Here is a 22,563-nt window from a genome sequence, read left to right as displayed (position 1 = left end):
AAATCTTGTTATATATTTCCATTTAGAATATTGTTTATATGATAAGACTAATGGCTTTTGGTAAAAAAATGTTATTATGAGGTGAATAATTTTTTTATTTAGTAGCAACATAGTGTAAAAGATTTTATTATTATTCATATTAGGTGAATATTTTATTTCAGTAAGTCTATAGTTTAATTAGATAAAATAATTCCTGTAATAATTTCATGACTAAAGTCTAAAATGACATTTAAAATGACTTGTGCCATAAAATATTTAATGCCAAAAAACTATTTATAACAGGAATGATTTTTTCAGTGATAATATTAATGTAATTATGTTCTTTGAATTTTACAAAATTTGATGTATAAAAAAATTAGTGCATTCTTGATCTTGATTTACTGTTGGTACCGTACCAAAACATCATTCTCTCATATATTAAACTAGTAAGGTAAGAAAACAATAACTGAGTAGGATGAATATTTCTTAAGCTTAATTAAAACACATTTTTTAATGTCAATTATTTACATTTTAGGATTTCTTTTTAAATCAAAACAAATAAAAATAAATAAAGCATGTAACACATCATATCTGTATACAAACAAATATTTTAATATTGAATAAGAAACTAAGCTTTTTAATAATTACAATATCTTGCTTTTCTTTTCTTAAATGTATAATTTATGAAATTAATATAAAATTTCCACTGTTTAATATAAACATTTCAAGACAAAGGAATAAACACAAAAGCAAATACATAATAAATATCAGCTATTGACATCCATTCTGTTAATTGCTATTTTTTAATCATTTTATTTTATTTAGTGTCTCTACCAACAATAATAAAAAAAAATAGAATGTTGTCAGCTATCAGCTACTCCCTCAAATAATTTATTGATGACGTCACCATTTTTATAAAAATCCTCTCTTCTTGCCATTTCTTTGATGTTTTGAATTTCACACTTTTTTTTCTCATGCTTATTTGTCACTACACGCTTCCCCGTCGTTGACCAGTTTTTCTCAGTCACTTAAAACTACTTTCGTCCTCGGATAACCAGTGGATACCATCCCCCTCTCTTCTTCCTCCTTCCACTTTCCATCTTCTCACCCTATCAGAATTACCATGGCCCCAAACCAACAACTATAGAGAGCTGATGTGAAGACTGAGTTCACAAGAACTTCTGACTGCAATGAGCCGTTTTCAAACCAATTAGTTTCGATGTCGGCAGTGGACTCTACAAAAGTACAAATTGAACAAGCTACAAAATTTTTAGTTTTTGTTACTACCACTGTAGTAAAACAAGTTCGTGTAAAGCTATAGTAAGATTGTTAATCATTAAAGGCTGTTGGGACTTAAAAATAGTCCTTTTGGCATTTGGGTAGGGGAAATGATACTCTTTGATGGGGATCCTGCTGTTGCATGTCTGTCTTCTCTTCCTGAGAGGGGTTGGGAATACTAGTTTCTTCATCCTCTGTTTCTTCAGGTTCACCATACCCTTGGCTTGGAATTCCAAACATGTAGTTGGGACTGATTAACGTGTCCTGATCAGGTGGAAGCGGGATACCAGGTCCAGCTATAGTCTTTGGCAGTGGTATCTTGTTGCGGTTTTGAGCCAACTCCAGAAGCACCTGCCAACTGACTAAATTAAACAGTCGTTCAAGAAGTAATACATGTGATTTCTTTCGTAGTCCAGCATGATTATTTAAAAAACAAACTAATAGTTTACAATTATGCAGCACAGGTCATAGTACCAGATCTGCTGAATGATGTACCATGATTGTCTCACCCGCAAGTTAACTATAAGATTTTGTACAAATTCATGATAAGTAAAGTTAGTTAACTTGCTTGAGAACTCGTTCTTGCATGATCTTAGGCAGACTTCAGTAGATTCATAGTTTCACACAAGCTCGGTCAGAGTCACAGTGCAGAACAAAACCACTGATCTAGACCAAAGCTTTTGCAATTGTGTTCTTAGATGTTAGTGTCATCATTCTAATTTACCATCGTTCACGAGCCAATCCAGCCTCCAAAGAACACTCTCTGCCCCATTCAGGATGTTCAGTTTGAAAGAGGTTCCTCCATGAAACATATCTCCTAATATTAGAAACTAACAGAACTGAACAACTTTCTCCTTGTGGGTTTTACTTAAGTTGAAGTACATAAACATGCCAAAATCTCTCATATTAGCGTGAGACTTGCAACACCTGTTTAGTTTTTAACTACAAATAAGGCAGAAAATAAAAGCATTTGGGAATAGGAGTGCCTGTAGTTTCTATTAGAAACATCACAACCAGCCTAAATTCAACAATAAAAAAATATAATATGTAACCACTGGGTAAGAATATTGAAAAATATAAAATAACTAATATTACCTCGCGAGGAGGTGGTTGCGAGAAACTGAAGTTAAGCTTGGATTGAATAGCAAGCTTAACATCATCGCAGTCGATTTCGGACTTGCCTGCGTGCTCTGAATACACTTGGGCATCCGTTAACACATCAACTATATAGCGATACCATAACTCAAGGAACGTGTGTATAACAGGAGGTTCGTAGTCCCCCACGCCCATTGATTTCAACAAAGACTTCACAATCTTTGCATCCCTTGGCATAGCCAACTCTTCATCTTTGTCTGACATGCCTGTCCACTGCACCAAAAAACATTTTTTGATTACTTGAAACAAAATGGGTAATTGTATCTTATTAAATTACAACGGTGTTGAAAAATCCAATCTCTGACACAGAGGTTTTGTAGATAGAGAAAAGGACAAAAACAATTTCCGTAGTGGTGAATCGGGCTAAACTTGATGTTCCAAATTACAAAGCTTTATCTCGCCTGTTTACCTATCACATCATAGGCTCTATTGGACAATTTTACATGTAGAACTTTCAATTTTCCTACACTCTTTTAACACCTAATAAAAAAATATGTTTACTTTCTAGTTAATTTATCCTAAATCATCTTATATTTTAAAATAAAAGTAATATTTTATTGGTGTTGGATGGGTGTTAAGTAAGATATTTGTGTATCATCATCCAATGATGCACTATTAAGTGGCTTAGGAGATTTAACTACGATTAATTCTTTCGAGTAAAATGAAAAACTTGAATATGTTTTGTAAAATATTGATTAAAACTATGACAGGATCTCATAAGACCTTCTTAGGGCAACTCCCCATATTGAAAAATGTAAAATATGGTTGAAATTATTTTTAAGCAACTCATACTCAAATTTTCCCTAATTGAATTTTTTTTAAGAAACTCTAACTCATACTCAAATTTGCTCTAATAGAAGAAAAAAAAAAACATTAAGAAACTCTAACTCTTTATTTTATATTTTTACTCTCTCTCCTTATTTTATACTCTCTTTATTTGCTCTTCCTCTCCCTTGGCCCCAAAAATTATTTTCTTATTGACAAGCAGCAATTTCTTGACATAACAGCTGCAAACTATTTTTATGCAACTTGAGAATTATCTCATATTCCTCCAATGAAAAGTTGCTTCAGACAACTAGTACTTTATTCAAACACCTGAGTAAACATCTCCTGATGAAGATGATTTTACAAGTTCTTATTCTACCACCTTGGTACATCATTTTAAAACTTTCTTACAAGTTCTGGTCCAATCTAAAGATCGTATAAAATCTACTTTTTATAATTTTTTATTCACAATTCAATTTGTTACAACTTAAAGGCTAATTTAATTATTAGGTTAAGACTGAATTCTTTTAAGATCTCAAGTCGTAAATTTAATTAAAATCCTTTTCGTGTTATATCGTTATGTTTCAATGGAGATTTCTTATAAAACTCGGGACTCAAATTTAAGATCCAATAAAGCTCTAATAATTCCTCCAATCTAACTATATTCCTACATTATGTTAACCTATTTCACAAGCACAAAACAAATACGTAGACAACTTGAAGATGCGATTTAATCATGACAGGAACGGCGTAATTTGGCTAATTACATCAAATGTAATAATTGCAAAGCAGATTCCGGGTCTGAAGGTGAATAATCAAACACTATGAAAATTTCTCATATATTATCCACTGGGATATATAATATATGTGCATATAATATGACCAAGACCAGGAAAGAACAAGTACTGAAAATTCATGGTTTGCATTGATAAAGATATTTACAGATAAAAATGGAATAATACACATCCATGAAATTCTCAACACCTTCACAGCTGAAAAAGGAAAGGGTTAAGGAACTCACGTCGGCGCGGAGATGAACCACCGAGAATCTGCAATGCCGCCCACCGTGCCGGAATCGGAGGCTGCTCTGCTCAAAAGTGAAAACTGACTTTAGATATGTTTCTGAATTCTGAATATAGGGTTTGTATCTAAAAATGAAATGATTAAAGAAACATAAATATTTTATTACACTGATAAATAAATATAATAAATTAGCATTATTAAGATTAAGAGAAAAATGAAATAAAGAGAAAAAAGCACTAAATCATCCTAAAACGTTATTCTTTTATAATTATGAACTCTAAATTTTAATTGATTTTTAATCCTCGTGACATATACAAAAAGATGTCTCAATTTTTAATTCTGTTCCGATTAATCTTAAATATTATTATTATTTTTAATTAAACACCAATAATTTCAATCTTAATCTAATTAATCCTTAAAGTTTATCAAACTTTTATCGATAACTTTTTTTTAAGCTTGAGTTTCAACTATTGACATCACATAATCCTTAGAACTTATAATGTTTTCTAATTGATCATGCGCAATAATTTTAGAATAAAAATCTAAACATTTTATTTTAATTTCGTTAATCCTTTATTTTATAATTTTTTATAAATAATTTTTAAAAAATTCTTTAAGCTGTGTGTCGCAAAACAAAAAATTGTTTATTTAAATTAAATTAATTCAAACTTTTGAAATCTTCATCATTGCATTTGATGATTGATAATAAGAAATATATAATTATTATTCAACAATTAAATTAATTTAAACTTTTGAAATCTTCATCATTGGATAGATGATAACTAATATTTGTGACTATAATTGAATCTAAATTAAATAAATCTGTGACATGATAAAGAGAGATAAAAGAAAAAAAAAGTGTAAAGGAGTTGTAATAATTTAATTTCTATTGAATACTGAAATTTTAAAATACTGAAAAAGCGACACTCTTTGCATTTCTATTTTTTTAAAATGAAATTTCAGAAAAAGAAAGAAAGCGTGATTGAGATGGAACCTAACAGCCTTTTCCACGTGCTTTATCTTTTACGCATATTTTATATTTAATTTTTTTAATTTAAGTTGTTGTAAAAAATTGATAAAATATAAATTTAACTTATAAATCACAAAGACTAGTAATTTTTAATCAAAGTTTCTCCTATAAATTATTTATTAATAAAAACAATGTTATTATGTGAATCCTACATAAATTTCTTAAAATAAAGAGAACCATTTACAAAAGAAAACTAAAATAATCAAATTAATATTAATACTTCAAATTATCGCCAAATAATTTATACCATATTTCACGAAAGGTCTTATAAATGCTCATATTTTTATAGATCACAAATATTTGTCTATAAAATATAGTTTTGTCGAATTAAGATTTATTTACAATAAATGATTTTTTTTCTTCAAATATTTAATATAAATTTACCATCCGAATTCTAATTTAAAAATATTATTAATTGAACCAATGTTTTTGAGACACAGGCATAGTGATAAATCCATAATATGTTATGTGAAAATGTTGCCTCTACCTTCATCTACATTCTTCATTGAAAATTTGTTTTTTTCTTATCCTTATTATATACACCAAACAATTATAAATTAGGAGCAAATTATTCCTTTAATATATGACCTAATGGTAATAAGCAATTAATTGTGATTAATTCTGAATTAGGTTTATTAGGAAAGAAAAACAAATGGATTACAAAATGTCAACTATCCACCTGCCATGATTATTCTCACACACATTATAGAAGAAAAATATGATATCATCTTCCATTATTGGAACACTGATTTCCCAAATTACTAGGTTAAATTAGGAGATTATTGATTTAATTTTTTTGTTTTTCAGAACAAACTGCATATAATACTTGTTAAAACAAAAAATGATAATTTGGAATGTTTTCCTTCACTTCAGTCACGCGCACGAAAATCAAATCCCAGTCAAATAACCAACACGGAAAGCTATCTCGAATTCATTGAACGTGAATAATATAATTGCAGATCAAATAATAGAAAAAAAGAGGGATAGGGTTTCCATTGCCAGCCTTAATTTTTTAAAGCAAAATGAAAATGGAAGTGTGAGTGAAGTAAAGGCTGAAGGAACAGCTAGAAATGGGGTTTGAATGGGACCCTGAAAATGGAAGAAATTTAAGTTTGAAGCATGAAAATGGTGACAAAGTAATGTAATGGTTATGTTTGTAATAAGAACAAACAAACACCATAGTTGTGCGTAACATCTTAAAGACAAGGATCTAAGTAGCCTAGTTCCATTCAAAGCTGTTGTTTTGTGCGTGGCAAAGGATCACACAAAGACAATACAACACAAAACGTTGACACTAACATCCCGTAAGAGCGGGGCCACTTCACACACGGGCGGCACAACACACAACCTATTCCTTTTCCTCTTTTCAAAAAGCAAGCTTTCATCTTTCTCATTCTCTCTATCCATATGCTAAGTGCTTATTCTCTCTCTCTCTCTCTCTTTCTTTCAAACCATTGATCTGACCACTGCTTGTGTGTGTATAACCAAATTTGAGCAAACCCCTTTGCATCTGATCCTAGAATCACAAGCATATCTACCCATTTTCTATCTTCTCATCATCTGTAAGTTAAAGCTTTCTTTTTGTCCTTTTCTTGTTAGCCTTTTCCTTGCTGCTTTAAGTTTAACCCAAAAAAAAAAAAATAAGAAAAGGAGTGAAAATAAGGATGATTGGGGGGGTTTAATTTCCGTGTGAAAAACTCTCAAAATATGCTTTGACTTCAATAGGCTTATTGGGTTGTGGACTTGGGGTATCTCTGTTTATCAGTTTCTCACTTTTTGTATGTTTTATTTGTGAAGTACTTCTGTTTTTGTTCTTCATGTGTGTATATATGCCCCCTTTTTTGTATTATTGTTGTAAGCTATAAAAGGTTTGGTTTTGTGATTGGCAGAGGCAATTGAGTGTGAAAAATGACAAGGGTGACTCGTGATTTTGGTGATACAATGCAAAAAGAGGCCGTGCCTGCGGTGTCTTCTGATGTTGTCTTTGCTTCTAGTCGGTTTCCTAATTACAGAATTGGAGCTAACAATCAGATAATGGAGACAAAGGATGATCCTAAGGTGCTGTCTATGAAGGAAGTTGTTGCACGTGAGACTGCTCAGCTGTTGGAGCAGCATAATCGTCTCTCGGTTCGTGACCTTGCCAGTAAATTCGAGAAGGGTTTGGCTGCTGCGGCTAAGCTGTCTGAAGAGGTTACCTTTTGTTCTGGTTAAAAATCAATTATTTTTTACATCGGAATACAGTTCTTCCTTTGGAGGGTTTTGCAACCTGAGATTGTTATTTTACAGTGATTGCAATTCAAATAACCAGTGATCATATTCATAATTTTTGAAGAAAGGGATGTTCTTTTTTAAACTAAGCTTTTCATATGCTGGTGAAATTAGGCTAGACTTAGAGAGGCAGCATCTTTGGAAAAACATGTTCTTTTGAAGAAACTTAGAGATGCACTTGAATCCTTAAAAGGGCGTGTGGCAGGCAGAAACAAGGATGATGTGGAAGAAGCTATTGCTATGGTTAGTTCTTTTTTTATTTTTATTTTTGAAAAGGAAGATATCTACTTCGACTTTGTTTCTACCTAATAATCAGGTTTTCATATCTATATTGTTATGTGCTTTTTCATATGAAGCTGGCTCTATAGTATAAAGTCTTGTGTATTGCTAGAGAAGTTAAATTGGGAGAGTGTATGTTAAAAGGCTTTGAGAATGAACTTGGAAATACTTCTTTTAAATTTTGTATATACTTGTAGAAGTACATCTTATCTAGATAATGCTTTCATTGCTCCATGAATAAAAATGAATTTAAACTTCTTTTATTTTTTTTAGTAGAAGGTTGGTTGCAGTGCCAATTTATCCGTGCATTCACAGTCTTCTAAATTGCAAATTTATTCTGTGCATTCTTCAGGTTGAAGCTCTAGCAGTTCAGTTGACTCAGAGGGAAGGAGAACTAATACAAGAGAAGGCAGAGGTGAAGAAGCTTGCAAATTTTCTTAAGCAGGTGAGCTGTCCTGTTTTACATGGTGATGACAGAAGTTTGATTAGAAATAGCAAAAGAAAAGAAGATCAAGCATTATAAGATATCCTCTTTATAAGCAATAAAAGTAAACACAACGAAATCAACAATTGCATCAAAGAGGACTCCAGTCCCTTACAATCCTTACTGAAGAAGTTTCCTGAAATAGTTCTTTGCTGAGCTCCACAGAGATGTCACAAGTTTCGGCAAAAAGATTTCCAAGCACTTTTCCCCAACCATGAAATAAGAAAGCATGAATTGTGCACTTACATGATTTGAACAATACATTATTGTAATTCTGTTCTAGACCAGAATGTTGCATATTAACTATATAACTCCAAGAATATACTAGTTTCTGTGTAATGAAATATTTTTTCCATAGCTGCATAAAGAAATTCCTTGTCCGATGTTGATAGTTCATTTAATTTTTAGGCTTCTGAAGATGCCAAGAAACTTGTTGATGAAGAAAGAGCTTTTGCTCGTGCTGAAATAGAGGATGCCAGAGCAGCAGTTCAAAGAGTTGAAGAGGCACTACAAGAACATGAGAGAATGTCTCAAGCCTCTGGGAAACAAGTTTGTGCCATTTACTTGTCATTTGTCATGTTTTATTATATGGAGTTGGTAATATGTGTTTGTTGAAAAGTTTATCCAAATAGGCTCACAGTATATATTTGCTGGTAGTTTATCTTGACACAAGGAGAAGTGAAAGTGGAAGATGAGTGTTTTGCTCAATATTTTTACCTTTATGTTTAAAATTATGCTTCAAGGTTTCATGCAATTGAGCTACTGCTTCTCCTTTTTATGCATTGTTTGTCTTTCCCACTCAATTGTTTTTGCTTTCTCTTTTCTTTTATACGAGGAAACAAATACTGTTGGTGTGTCTTAATTTAGTAATAATCGTTTCAACAAAAAAAAGGTTTTATCTTTCAGGACATGGAACAATTAATGAAGGAGGTTCAAGAGGCTCGAAGAATAAAAATGCTGCATCAGCCAAGCAAGGTATATATGAACACATACACATGTACCTATGTTTTCTGCCATCTGATTGCTATTTTCAATGCCTTCTCTTTTTCCGGTTCCGTTTTTCTTAGGTTTGCCAGTATCTTGATTGATCTCCTTTGTTGAATTAGCATTCTTTCCTTTATTTTCCTAGACTTCTTTTTTCGATATTGTTAAGACTTTTTATTAAGTTATTTAAGATAGATGATTATATTGATTGTTGATTGAATTCTAGGTCATGGATATGGAGCATGAACTTCGAGCATTGAGGGCTCAACTTGCTGAGAAGACTAGACAGTATCTTCGACTTCAAAAGGAGGTATGTGTGTCATATAAACCACCCATGGTCAATTCTATGATATACTCTCAGTATCATGTGGATGACTTTAGATAGTTATTGGGGTTTTAAGTATCATGTTATGATGAATCACGTTTTGTAACTTGAATTTGGTTTTGCACTCTGGTTTTTGGTTGGAAATATGTTGAACATGGTTTTGCATCATGCATGGATTTCGGGGATGACATGCCTTGAGAATTGTTGTGTATCATGATCGTTGGAGGATATTTTATGAGAGGGACTTGAGCGTGTGAAAGTTTCACATGGAGTAGTAATATGAGATGCTTGCTGGAATCCTCAAGTGTTTGATTTCCCCCTCTTATCAGCTAGCGTTTTTGTCACCTCTGCTTTGTGTCATGCAGTACTTACCTTTATACTGTCAAATTCTCTGGCAATACTTAAAACCTGGGCCTATAATCCTTTCATAATTGCTTTATTTTTCTGATGATTGATATATAAGGAAATGTTTTAATACTACATGAAAAACATGAGCTATTCAATTTTCCATATTTCTTCGCTGAGGCGGTATGATCTTTAGATACATGAGAGAATCTTCTAATTCTTGACATGGCGTGTTCGAAAATTCCATGATTTTATTCATTTGGATTAATGTTTGGGCATTGATGTTGAACAATGTATTTTTTTACCTTAAGTGAATGGGAAATTTCTTTGGTTAGATGGAGAAGCTTAGTGATTGTTTTCCATTCATCATTATTGTAAGCTTATTTTATTGTTTATCCTTCATACTACTTTTCAGCTAACTAGGACAAAGAAAGGCGGGGAGAATATTCCTCACTTATATGAACTTGAAGGGAATGAAACCTTAGGTTCTTACTTGCAAATTCAACCTTGCTCTGATAATGCTCCTGAAGTTTCTAAATGTACAATTCAGTGGTATCGTGTATCATCTGATGATGCAAAAAAAGAACTTATATCAGGTAGTTTTTCTGTTGTTTTTTCTTTTTTTTAACTAGCGAGTTGGCTGACTCATGATTTATGCATATCTCCTACTGATTGTATTGCATTTTCTATTATTGGTCACTTTCCGGAAGGCAAATAACAGTTATGATTATGACATTTCTATCCTTTAGTATTCATAGAAAATGATATACCTATAATCTGCTTAACATGTTTCATCATAGATGAATGTTCAATATAACTACTTGTGTTGTTTATAATGATTCATTTAGTTAGACTCAAACTATTTTATAAGATGGTATCCGGACCTATTCTAGCGAGGTTTATTAATTCTATCATGTCACTCACTATTCAGTCACACCCACAAGAGATATATGCCTATATTTTAGTATATAAATGAGTGTAAACTTCATCTTATAGAATTGAGTTAGGTCATAGTCACTTTATAAGAACTTAATTCATAGATTGTGACTAGCATTTTCTGGCTATTATACATTTGAGCTAGCCAAACATTATGTATGCTGTGCTGTTTAAGATGCTGGAAGACTGGTTGTTGTTAAATATGTCATGCACTAAGTTCATCGTTTTAATCTTTCCTTATCATATAATATAACTTTCTCAGGAGCAACCAAATCAGTTTACGCCCCTGAGCCTTTTGATGTTGGGCGTATATTGCAAGCTGATGTTATTTCAGAAAGTGAGCATGTCACACTCTCAACTTCTGGTCCAATAGATCCAGGTCTGGTTTCAATTTGACATATCCTCATTTGCTATAGTAGTAGTCACTAAGAGGCATTGCTTCTGTGCATGTTTCTATTTTAAATATAAAGTTTTGTTATCTATTTTTTTAAGGGGTTGAGACACGTTTTGCTGTGCAGTCATGTTGAGCTTAAATTTCTTCTGTACTCTCCTGCAGCTGCTGGTTTGGGAACCTATGTTGAGGCACTTGTTCGCAAACATGACACTGAATTTAACGTATGTTGTTCTGTTCCTTTTAACTTTTGTTTACATGCGTGTGCCTTTTTAAGTTGAGCTGTTTTTTTATTCAAAGGTGTATGGTTTCATGGCTGTTGCTTAGCCATTTAATCAAAATTTTTAGTTTTGACAAACTGTTATTATCTTGTACTTTGTTCTTCTCATTTCAAAATAAAGTTTACAAGTGAAATCTAGTCAGATTACATGTTTCATTTAATACTTTTTCAGGTAGTTGTAACTCAAATGAATGGTTCACCTTCAACTGAATCTATTCATGTGCTTCATGTTGGAAAGATGAGAATAAAACTCTGCAAAGGAAAGACCACAATTGCCAAAGAATACTATTCAAGTTCAATGCAGGTATTTAGAACTGTTGACACCATTTATATTTTGATTGTGAAAAGCAAATCAATGCTCCAACCTCTTTCTTGTACTCATTCTCTATTATTGTTAATCACTGTGCTGATATATACACACACATATACCATGTGCATTGAATTATTCGATTCTATCTGTGTTCATGAAAATGCATTTTGTTCTTGTGCTCTTGTCACTTATGATAAATAGAATTTGGTTAACCATAGTACTTTGATCTTGTTTTCTTTAGCTTTGTGGTGTTAGAGGAGGTGGAAATGCAGCAGCACAGGGAGTTTTTTGGCAGCCAAAGCAAGGGCATTCTTTTGTATTAGCTTTTGAATCAGAGCGAGAAAGGAATGCTGTCATCATGCTTGCAAGGAGATTTGCATTTGACTGTAATGTATGTCCTTCTGAAACTTAACACATTGGCTAGAATTTGAGAATTGATCTTTTCTCTCTTTCTCTCTTTTTGACCACCATTGCTAAATCGAAACTGCAAACAATGACAGATCATGCTTGCTGGACCAGATGACAGAGCTCCTCTGGGGACATCATGAGTCTCCTTACATCTTTTTCCCCTACCCTTGTAATTATGAGTTTTTCTACCTTGTATTATTACCATAAGTGTTATTTAAACTCTTGAAATCTTCCTTATAATATTGGTTTAGCTTGTAGTGATTCACACCTTGTGGTCTGAATCATATATATAAATATAATTTTGTTTCATCAGTTCAAGGCATTTTTTTATTTGCCTGTGAGATTAGGTTGCTTAGTCATAGCATTTTGTATTGAAATGCTAATTGGTTGTATTTTATGGACAGACAATTACTGAGAATTCTGATTGCTGTTGTCTATGGACACTGACCTCGTGAACAGGACAATATGTGAATCTTGTTCTTCTCTCATTTCTGATATAAAAGAATCCAATGTTTATATTACTCGATTTACCTCAAGAATCCAATGTACTGTCGTAGACACATAAATGGATACTATATGTTTATCAGTATATTAAGAATTTGCAGCAACAACCAAAAAATAAATAAAAACTATAAAAAACTCATTTTATATTTAAAGTATTAGTATAGTTACGCATCAGCATTTTAAGAGATTCGTTTAATAATAAGAATTTTAAAAATCTGATATAATAATGATTTAAATCATGAAAAAAAGAATGTCAGGGGTTTAATTAAGTTAAAATAAGGAAGAATACAAATAAAAGAAAGTACAACACAAACCTGTTGAAGTTGCAAAAAAGAAACGCTCAGGGAATGTTTTAACATTTTGTAACGGTTCAATTGTGGTGAATTTTTCAAAAATTGACATTTCATGTTTCAATGTTTTTTTTTTCCAGATTAAAAGTGCTAGAAACATATATTACAGAAAAAAAATCGATTTTTAAAAATAATCTGTTTATTATTTTATCTATGTACTTATTTTTTGTTTTTAAAATGAGATTCCAACAATACATTTTATTTATTGTTTATTTTCATTCATCTTATTTTTTCTTTTCTATTTTTTATGTATTTATTCCTTTTGTACTGTATTTTTCTACAAAATTCAGTGCATAAGATATCCGTTGCTTACCAACTTAGCGTCCCAATGTTTTAAAATTAGTTTGAATACTATTATTTATTAATTTAGTTTTAAACTTCCCAATTTTTGTTATATAAAATAATCAATAACATATTGTATCACAATATTTAATACTTCAACTCTTGACTGGTAGGTGGTCTGTCTTGTACACTAATTGACATAAAAAGTACTTTTACTTTTTACTTTCTGTAAAATGAATAAATTTTAATTTTAAATATTTTTAACGAAAACTAAAATAATTATTTCAAATTTTACAAAAATGAAAAAATAAGCCATAATAATTTTTGTAAAAAATATTCAATAATATGAACTCAATATTTAATAAATAAGCAAAAGATAACTTCATCATATTTTGACTTTTTGCTGAACTTTGTAGTTGTAGCTGTTAGTGTAGTTGAAATCTTTATTTACGCATTTTCCCTCTTTAAACCATGTACATTCCGTGTGGACCATGCTATGCTGGATTTGTGGTCAAACTTCAATCAACGGCTACCATTTGTCTTGTCTTCGTGCGAAATATCTGACCCTTCATTATCTCTGCTAATTGTTTTTTACTTTCTTTTTTGTATTTTTTTTCCACCTACAAAATCTTGATCTCTATGCTGTTGTGTGTTGTTGTTGTGTTGTGTTAATCTGATTCACACTTACATACTCTCTCTCTCTTGGATCACTCATCTCATTTCAATTCTCAGGTACTTTCTCTGCACTCTTTCACATATTTCTGCTTCATTCCCACCCAGTATCTTCCATTTTTATGATCCCCTTTAAGGCCAATTTGGCCATGCTTCCTCATTTTGTGAGGATGGTATCCTGTATTCAATTCAAATGATCAAGCATTGACCGTCTTATGATTCTGTGCATCTTCTATTTTTTATTCCTGGGAAATCTACTGGCAAAAAGTAATTACTTAACAAAATGCAAATAAAGTTGAATTTTTTTTCCTAGTATCATGACCCTGATATGGAATGGCAAGTTTGGTTGAATTTTTGGAGCATGGAGATCTAAAGTTTGTATTTTTTATTCGTGTGTTTGTTGTAACTATCAAATGCTGATGTAAGTGATCCAGCATGTTGCAGTGTTTTCCTTTGCAAATAGTTGATCAGAGAGTTAACTTGTGACTTTGATTAGTGCCGTGATTGGGTTGAAATTGGATCTTGATGAAGCTAACTTATGTTAAAATTTGGCATCTGTAATTTAGATATGTCGACATCTGATGAGCCAGAGGTGGTGGAAAGGGGTACCAAGGATGAAAAGCACAAGGAAGATGACAAAGAGGAAGGGAAGGGTGGATTCATTGACAAGGTGAAGGATTTCATTCACGACATTGGTGAGAAGATTGAGGAAGCTATTGGGTTTGGGAAGCCTTCTGCTGATGTTACTGCGATTCACATTCCATCAATTAATCTTCACAAGGTAGATCTTGTAGTTGATGTGCTCATAAAGAACCCTAATCCAGTGCCAATCCCTCTGATTGACATAGATTACTTGGTTGAGAGTGATGGAAGGAAGCTAGTCTCTGGATTGATACCAGATGCAGGTACCATCCATGCACACGGAGAGGAGACAGTGAAAATTCCTCTTACTTTGATTTATGATGACATCAAGCAAACATATGCTGATATTAAACCAGGAAGCATCATTCCTTATAGGGTGAAGGTGAGTCTGATTTTTGATGTTCCCATATTGGGAAGGCTAACTCTACCTTTGGAGAAAACTGGAGAAATCCCCATACCTTATAAGCCTGATGTTGATCTTGAGAAGATTCATTTTGAAAGGTTCTCTTTTGAAGAGACAATTGCAACTCTTCATTTGAAGTTGGAAAACAAGAATGATTTTGACCTTGGCCTGAATGCTCTTGATTATGAGGTGTGGCTTGGTGATGTTAGCATTGGTGGTGCTGAACTCACCAAGTCTGCTAAAATTGAGAAAAGTGGGATTACCTATATTGATATACCAATCACCTTCAGGCCTAAGGATTTTGGCTCTGCCCTCTGGGATATGATTAGAGGAAAGGGAACTGGTTACACCATGAAAGGAAATATTGATGTTGACACTCCCTTTGGAGCAATGAAATTGCCCATCAGCAAAGAGGGTGGTACAACCAAACTTAAGAAAAAGAAGGAAGATCGTGATTATGACGATGATGACGACGACGATGAGGTTTGTTAATAAAACTCCTTTTAATTATGTTTCTTGATTCCTTTCAATGTTTTCAACATTCTCTAGAAAATGATAAGGCATTGGCTTGCAACTGCACATATCATCAGACGGGAGATAGCTCTGAATTCACATATGTAGCCCTTGTCTTGCATATTTTCAATATAACTGAAATGCTTCAGAATCTAGTATTGGAAAAAAAAAACATTTCCTGTGCTTGGTTGGAAATCTGATAAATAGATTTGGTGAACAATTTTTTGTCTTTTACTTGTATGAGAAATTCTTATCTGAAATAAGGTTGCTTCCCAACACTAACTCTTGGTAATGTCTTTATTTGCTTGTTTCATAACTTGTGTCTATAATCTTTTTCTTTGCAGGATTGAAGAAGAATTGTAGCAGGTTATTTACAAGTTATTAATAAAAGAGGACTTGAACTTGGAGGCATTACTTTATGAGTTCTGATGCCATTGATATGTATTTTTAGAGATGAATTCAAATTGAGATAGTATCAGAATTTTAGTGAAAATATGCTTCAGTTTGGCTTGTTTTCTTTGTTTGAATCATGCTTTTGTTGTACTTAATTGATTATCTTGAGAATCTAATGTTATCCTAATGTGAGATAAAAGATAATATGCCTTGAAAATAGTATGTGAGGTGGAGTTTTCTTTGTCATTCTGGAACTGAGAATTGGTCATCAAACAGTTTATTGTATTATTAGTTTGAATCAAAGGGTGCTTGTACCAAACAACATGAAAACACTCCAAAATTTTGATGCATGTTCTGGTCTAAGAATTAAAACAAAAAAATGCACCTTCCTCGTAATTGCAAAATATTGGTACTAAATTCGTCCATAAAGAGAAGGTTCTTTTTTTAGAGTGACGTAACAACATTGGTTACGGGTATGATGCCCTTTTGTTCTTCTTTTTCATTATCTTTTACTAAAATAAATTTTAAATATCTATTAAAATTTAATTATTTTTCGTTCGGTATCCATTAATTTTTTATTTTTATCTAAATTTGATTTTGTATATAGCTTATTATAACAAATGTTTTCAACTAATTCAAACAAGAAAAATGTAATAAAATGTAAGTATATTAAAGTGGGTATTGGATCACTAATATTAAAACTATTAAATAATATCCATTTTGAAAAATAAAAACAATTAGTCACTATATAATTGACTAATTTAAATATTATTTTATAAATTAAAAATTATTAGCATTTAAAATCATTTTGTAAGTAGAAACTTATCATAGATTGTTGAATTAAAGTCTAAATTAATTTTTAACATTAGCTATTAAAGTTTTAGCTATAAATAAAAATTGAGTATTTACATTGGTTTTAAATTTAAAATTAGACACTAATTTAAAATAAATAATAGTAATTAGATGAAATTTTGATAACCTTGGTTAGTAATGCAAAGGATCAAAATAGATAATGTTAAGAACCAATTTAAAATTTATTTCACAAACCAAAATTATATTTTTTTATTCAAAATAAAAACTATTTTAAATATTAATAATTTTTATTTTATGAAATAATCCAATTTAGTCAATAAAATAATAATTTTATCGTATTATAAACTCACTACCCAACCTATATAGGAATGTATTAAATTTAATTTAATGTAATCATAAATATTAAATTTAATTTAATGAAATCATAAATAAATCTCAACTTAACCTTAAACTGAACTAAGTCATTAAATAACTTGATTTAATGAATTTAGTTCATGATTTAAATAAATTAAATATGTATTTGATTCTTAATACGTATATTTATTAAAGAAAAAAATTAATATTAATATATAAACAAAATTGTTACTTTATAACGTAAAAAAAGTTGGAATAATTGAAAAATTAATTATATTTGCATCATCTTTATTATTAGCAGAATTTAAATACAACTAAAAAATTAAAATATCTTCATTAAGAATAATTTTTATTATAATAAAAATAAAATATGTCAAATATTTATTCTGTATTTATCAATTTTTTTACAGTGATTATACCTACGAGTATATTTTACTATTAAATAAGTTTTAAAGTTTCCATAACTCATTTAACCTTATTAATAAACTATATTAATAAAATTAATTATGTGCATTAGTTAAAAAACTATAATAAAGTTTTATCATGCATGTTCATTTATTATAATTAAGACTTTTAATAAATAAAATAAAAATAATAAATTTACTTCAATACATTTTGTTTTATTCTTAGTTCACTTAGTTATTGTATATTTCTCATTCAATTGCCTCTATTGGTGATATGGATGTTTTATAGTTTATTTTTTTCTTAAGTTTTATCCAATGTAATATTCTAACCTTTTCACATTCCTTTAATATGTTTCTTAATGATTTTTTTTTCTACGCCATACTTTTTTTTTTTCCATTGTTAGAGTTACTCAATTAGTAGTTGTAACAATAGGAAATAAATTATTGGCTTTATGTTATTTCATGTAAGAGAAAATTATATAAATTTTTATTTTAATCTCTTAACTCTTATTATTAGATAATATGCTGATATTTTCAATATAATTTTAGTAGATATGAAGGAATTTTTTTTATAACATGTTATAATTTTTTTTTTATTTTCATTAGACTTTCACTTATTTAGAAATTGTTTCTATTGTTATTTGTTGTTAAATACACTACAACTTTGAAAAGGTGGTAGCAAGTAAAACTAGGTCGAATAACTCAGTAAGTGTTCTATTTTTATAAACAAGATATAAACACATAATTAAGTTTATAATACCATAACATGTTTTACTTTTTCATCTTTATTTTAAAAATTCATCTCTATCCTTATTTATATATTCAATGATTTTGTCTTTCAATATTAATTAATTAATTATAATTAAAATTAGAAATCATAAAAAATCATAAAAACTAATATAATATAATCAAATATTTAATATAAAAAACATGCATTTCTATGTTTTCAATGTCAAATGTTTCTGAAAAAATTATAATTTTTTCAAATCCAAATACAAAACAATAATGGAATAAAAATAAAAAAACTTATATAAAACATTACACAATTAAGTTTTATAACAATCAAATTATTTATTAATTTTATCAATGTTAATGAAATAAATTTAAAAAATATTTAAAAAATTTATAAAAAAAAATATTAAATTTTAAAATTATTTTAAATGTTTTTAAATTTCTTTCTATAATTTTTAATAAAATCTATATATTTATACACTAATAAATATTACAAGAAATTGAAAAAAAATATTAAACTAAAATTTGGTGTACTTTAAGAGTTACATGAGTTAGGAAATTATATATATATATATATATATATATATATATATATATATTATTTTTTAAATTTTAATTTATATTAAAAAGGTGATAATCAATATTCAATTTTTTAAGTTCTTTCTATAAATTTTAATAAAATCCATATATTTATATACTAATAAATATTACAATACATCACATGAAATTGAACAAACAAAAAATATTAAATAAATAATAATTTCAACTTTTATATATATATATATATATTATCTTTTAAATATTAATCTATGTTAAAAGGTGATAAACAATATTCATAAAAATAACATTATAATAAATAAAATGTGTTTATATAATTTTGGTATTAAATTACATTTATGAGAACGAAATAAAAATAAAAATCATTATACAAAAAATCATCTGTTTTATATGATTAAAATAAACAAAAAATTATAAATATATATTAAAATTCAATAATATGTTTTAGAAACGATTTTATACACTATTAAAGAAAAGAAAATAAAATGATATATAATTAAAGGTATATTAAAGAAAAGAAAAGCAAATAAAATAATATATAATTTAAGGTATAATAAAATGGAAATAACCTTCTACATTTGATTTTTTTTTTTAAATATTAAACCATTAAAAGATAATAAAAGAATTTCAATGAAACAATTTATTCAAATAAAAAATTAAACACAAAAAAGAAAGAAGATATATCTTTTCATATTACTTAATAAATAAAAGATTATTTGCGATTAAACACCTCAATTTAAAAAATCAAACATCTTTTATATATATAAATAAAGAGAAATGATCGAAAAGAATAGGAAGGTGGCATATAGTTTGGGCATACACAATAACTTGATTTATATATAAAATTAAATGTGAGTTCCAAAATTGATTTATTCAAGTTAATAATACACAAATTCAACATACTTATAAAAGAAATGTGTGTAATCAAAATTGTGATAAAAAAATTACCTAAAAGATGTGAGTAGTCCTTGTAGATATAGAACTAAGAGAAGCATTAAAAAAGTTATGAAAAAATGAGTGTGATGAAAAAAATAATTATAAAACTAAAGAAAAAGAAAATAATATATATCTATATATATATATATATATATAAAGTATTCCTCTGTTTCTACATTTTTTTTTCACTTTTGTCTTTTATATAAATATTTTTTTAATTAATATAATAATTTCACTAATTTTATCCTTTAAGTAACATTTATTTTAAATTTAATTATCTTTTTTTTTCTAAATTTAACCATTTAAACTAAAATAATTATTTACATTTATTTTAATAATTTTATTACAAAAAGTCAATAGACAAAAAAGATGATTTATTGGCCACTGTCTTAATATAGTTGTCCGGTGAGAATGAAGCATTAGTTCGATATGCTTTGGATAAATACAAATATCTGTCATTGGCACCGCAGGTTTGATGCTGATTCTTTGCAATATCAACTTCCTCTCTCTTTTTTTTCAATCGAGTAGGCTATATATATATAATTCTGTGGCTGAATTGTTATATTTAAAAATTTAATTATATATTGAATTAACTGAAGGATGCCTAAACGGGTTTATATTTTTAACTACGACGGTAAAGTGTTGATTATAAAAAATGAAACAAATTTCAATGTTTAGTTTGTCTGTAATGAATTATTAAGACCACTCGGATGATTGTTATTTGATTTATTTGCTATTGTGTATATGCTTGTATAGGCAACTTGTTGAAGTTGCCGCTTACAGGTAATTATGAATGATGCCACTACATGAACTCTTAGGTCTTGTTCATTTGAATTAAGGGGATTTGAGAGGATTTGAAAATAAATTTTTTTGTTGATTATTTGAGTGAATTTGGAGGTAAATGAGATTGGATTTGGAAGTAAATTTTTTTAATCTGTCATGTCAATCAAATCCTACACTAATTCTGACAAACTTTACTTCCAAATTCATTCTCACTTATCTCCAAATTAACTCAAATAAATAACAAAAAAATTTATTTTCAAATCCTCTCAAATTCCCTCAATTACTCTTCCTCAAATCCACTCAAGTGAACAAGGCGTTAGTCCTACGTCGCGTACAAAATATATCTAAAAGTGTAGTTGATTCGGTGCAGGATTGTGATGTTGCTACATTTAATAGAAATGTTGTGTGGAAAATGTGTGAATTCCTTTTATCTGCTACGCACAAGCCATGATGTGCCAAATGTTAGTATTAATAGTATTTTAGAAATTTAGTCTATCCATAATTAATCTGATAAAATTAATTTAATTTATCCATTAACAATTTTTTCATGGATGATCAATTCATTCACAGTAACAATGTTACTTTTTCTCTAATTACCTTTTCACGTTTATTTGTGTAAATTAAATAAGATTATTTTTAATATTTCGAAGATCGAAAAGCAAAATAAGAATAAATTCAGAGACAAACATTTACTGTATATCTTGACACGACACTAAATTAATTATTTGTATATCTGTCATACGAAAATTCATATTACAACATGTGTATAAGATTCCAAATAATAAGATTTTTGGTATTTTGAATAATTGTTTTTAACGATATGACAATCTTTTCATTTATTTTTAATTACATAAAATATTCATAATCTAATGAGATATTCTTAATCTTGTAATAAATTTTATAATTTTCGTATAGTTTTCTGATATTTTTATGTAACATTTTTATTTTAATTGTGAAACTATTTGAAAATTTTATCTTATTATTTCCACATTGTGCACGGGAGATATTAGTGCTGATGCATTATTATTTTTATGTTACATTATTTATTAACCACTACAGCATAATAAAATAGGGATAATAATTGAGAATAAAAAACTAATTAAAATGATTGATCTATACATTTTTTTTACAAATTAAAATTATAAATATTTAAAAATATATTTTTCTCAACAATATAAAATTAATATAAAAATATTATACTAATATGTCTAAATAAAAACAAATAAAAACTAAAATATAGAAAAAAGAACATAGTTAAGGCTTAATTAGTTTTGGTACATATAGATTGGTTTCTTTATGTACTTAGCTGATAATATCTCGTCTATGGATCTATGTAAGTAGCTGATAAAACCTTGCAAAGTGATCGTAAACATTTATTTATTCATTATTTTCTATTTGTGTCTCTAACATGAGATGAAAAATACACTTCAACGTATTACAACATAGAAATAAAATTCAAACATTATTACAACAAACAGAGAAACAGGACATGAAATCAAATGGCAGCAGGAGGATAAAAGTAAGCTATTATCACAGCAATGATAGCAGCAGCTTTGCTGCTGTAGTTACCTATAGTAGTAAACAAGTTGGCAGTTCTATGTAAATCCCCACTTATCTTCTGGAAAAAAATATATAGCATGTCGAGGATAGGTTTTATCACCCTCTTCAGTTTGTCTATAAATCCTGAATTAGGATATGCGGTATTTGCATTACTCATATTACTGTGATTAGAAAAGGAAAAAAAAAAACATATTACTGCGATTAGAAAAGCGAAGAAAAAAAGTAAAAGCCGATGAAGAGAAAAGAGAGAAGAAGAGCGATGAATAGAGGAGTAGAAATGCATGAAAATATGTGCTGAGTATCCTGTGATCATAACTTTGCAATGAATGATATTGAACTATAGATTCCAGAACAAAAACGAAAGAAAAGAATACACTAATCCTAAAATCAAATTGCAAGCAATAACAAACCAGAAAAACAGTAA

General features: G+C 29.1%; 3 protein-coding genes across 5 annotated transcripts; 2 read left to right on the top strand and 1 right to left on the bottom strand.

Annotated features, from left to right (window-relative positions):
* Window positions 1-772: 772 nt before the first annotated feature.
* On the bottom strand, window positions 773-4,309 carry LOC148204634 (transcription initiation factor TFIID subunit 9-like). The gene is made up of 3 exons (XM_088092816.1): window positions 4,199-4,309; window positions 2,353-2,625; window positions 773-1,608 (listed from the first exon to the last, which is right to left on the bottom strand). The coding sequence occupies exons 2-3, from the start codon at window positions 2,614-2,616 to the stop codon at window positions 1,333-1,335; spliced, it is 540 nt and encodes a 179-aa protein (XP_087948942.1). The 5' UTR covers window positions 2,617-2,625; window positions 4,199-4,309; the 3' UTR covers window positions 773-1,332.
* Window positions 4,310-6,460: 2,151 nt separating this feature from the next.
* On the top strand, window positions 6,461-12,761 carry SCAB1 (plectin-like protein). Of its 2 annotated transcripts, none has more exons than XM_088094844.1 (13): window positions 6,461-6,792; window positions 7,120-7,420; window positions 7,613-7,741; window positions 8,130-8,222; window positions 8,670-8,810; window positions 9,168-9,236; window positions 9,472-9,555; window positions 10,331-10,511; window positions 11,114-11,230; window positions 11,408-11,466; window positions 11,695-11,826; window positions 12,074-12,223; window positions 12,333-12,761. In XM_088094844.1, exons 2-13 carry the CDS (start codon window positions 7,139-7,141, stop codon window positions 12,378-12,380), a joined length of 1,485 nt encoding a protein of 494 aa, XP_087950970.1. In that variant the 5' UTR covers window positions 6,461-6,792; window positions 7,120-7,138; the 3' UTR covers window positions 12,381-12,761. The 2 variants fall into 2 exon arrangements, with proteins under 2 accessions (XP_087950970.1, XP_087950979.1); XM_088094853.1 differs by lacking the exon at window positions 6,461-6,792 and adding an exon at window positions 6,857-7,008.
* Window positions 12,762-13,948: 1,187 nt separating this feature from the next.
* LOC148204633 (uncharacterized) lies at window positions 13,949-16,221 on the top strand. 2 transcript variants are annotated; one of them, XM_088094837.1, is made up of 3 exons: window positions 13,950-14,108; window positions 14,615-15,576; window positions 15,951-16,221. In XM_088094837.1, exons 2-3 carry the CDS (start codon window positions 14,617-14,619, stop codon window positions 15,954-15,956), a joined length of 966 nt encoding a protein of 321 aa, XP_087950963.1. In that variant the 5' UTR covers window positions 13,950-14,108; window positions 14,615-14,616; the 3' UTR covers window positions 15,957-16,221. The 2 variants fall into 2 exon arrangements, with proteins under 2 accessions (XP_087950959.1, XP_087950963.1); XM_088094833.1 differs by lacking the exon at window positions 15,951-16,221 and having other exon boundaries at window positions 13,949-14,108; window positions 14,615-15,585.
* The last annotated feature ends 6,342 nt before the right edge of the window (window positions 16,222-22,563 follow it).

The sequence above is a fragment of the Vigna umbellata genome, chromosome 1 (genome assembly GCF_029865625.1).
Source record: "Vigna umbellata cultivar VRB3 chromosome 1, Vumbellata_1.0, whole genome shotgun sequence".
NCBI classification, from domain to species: domain Eukaryota; kingdom Viridiplantae; phylum Streptophyta; class Magnoliopsida; order Fabales; family Fabaceae; genus Vigna; species Vigna umbellata.
Note: the sequence above shows the minus strand (reverse complement) of the source record. Positions and strands in the feature narration are given on the sequence as shown.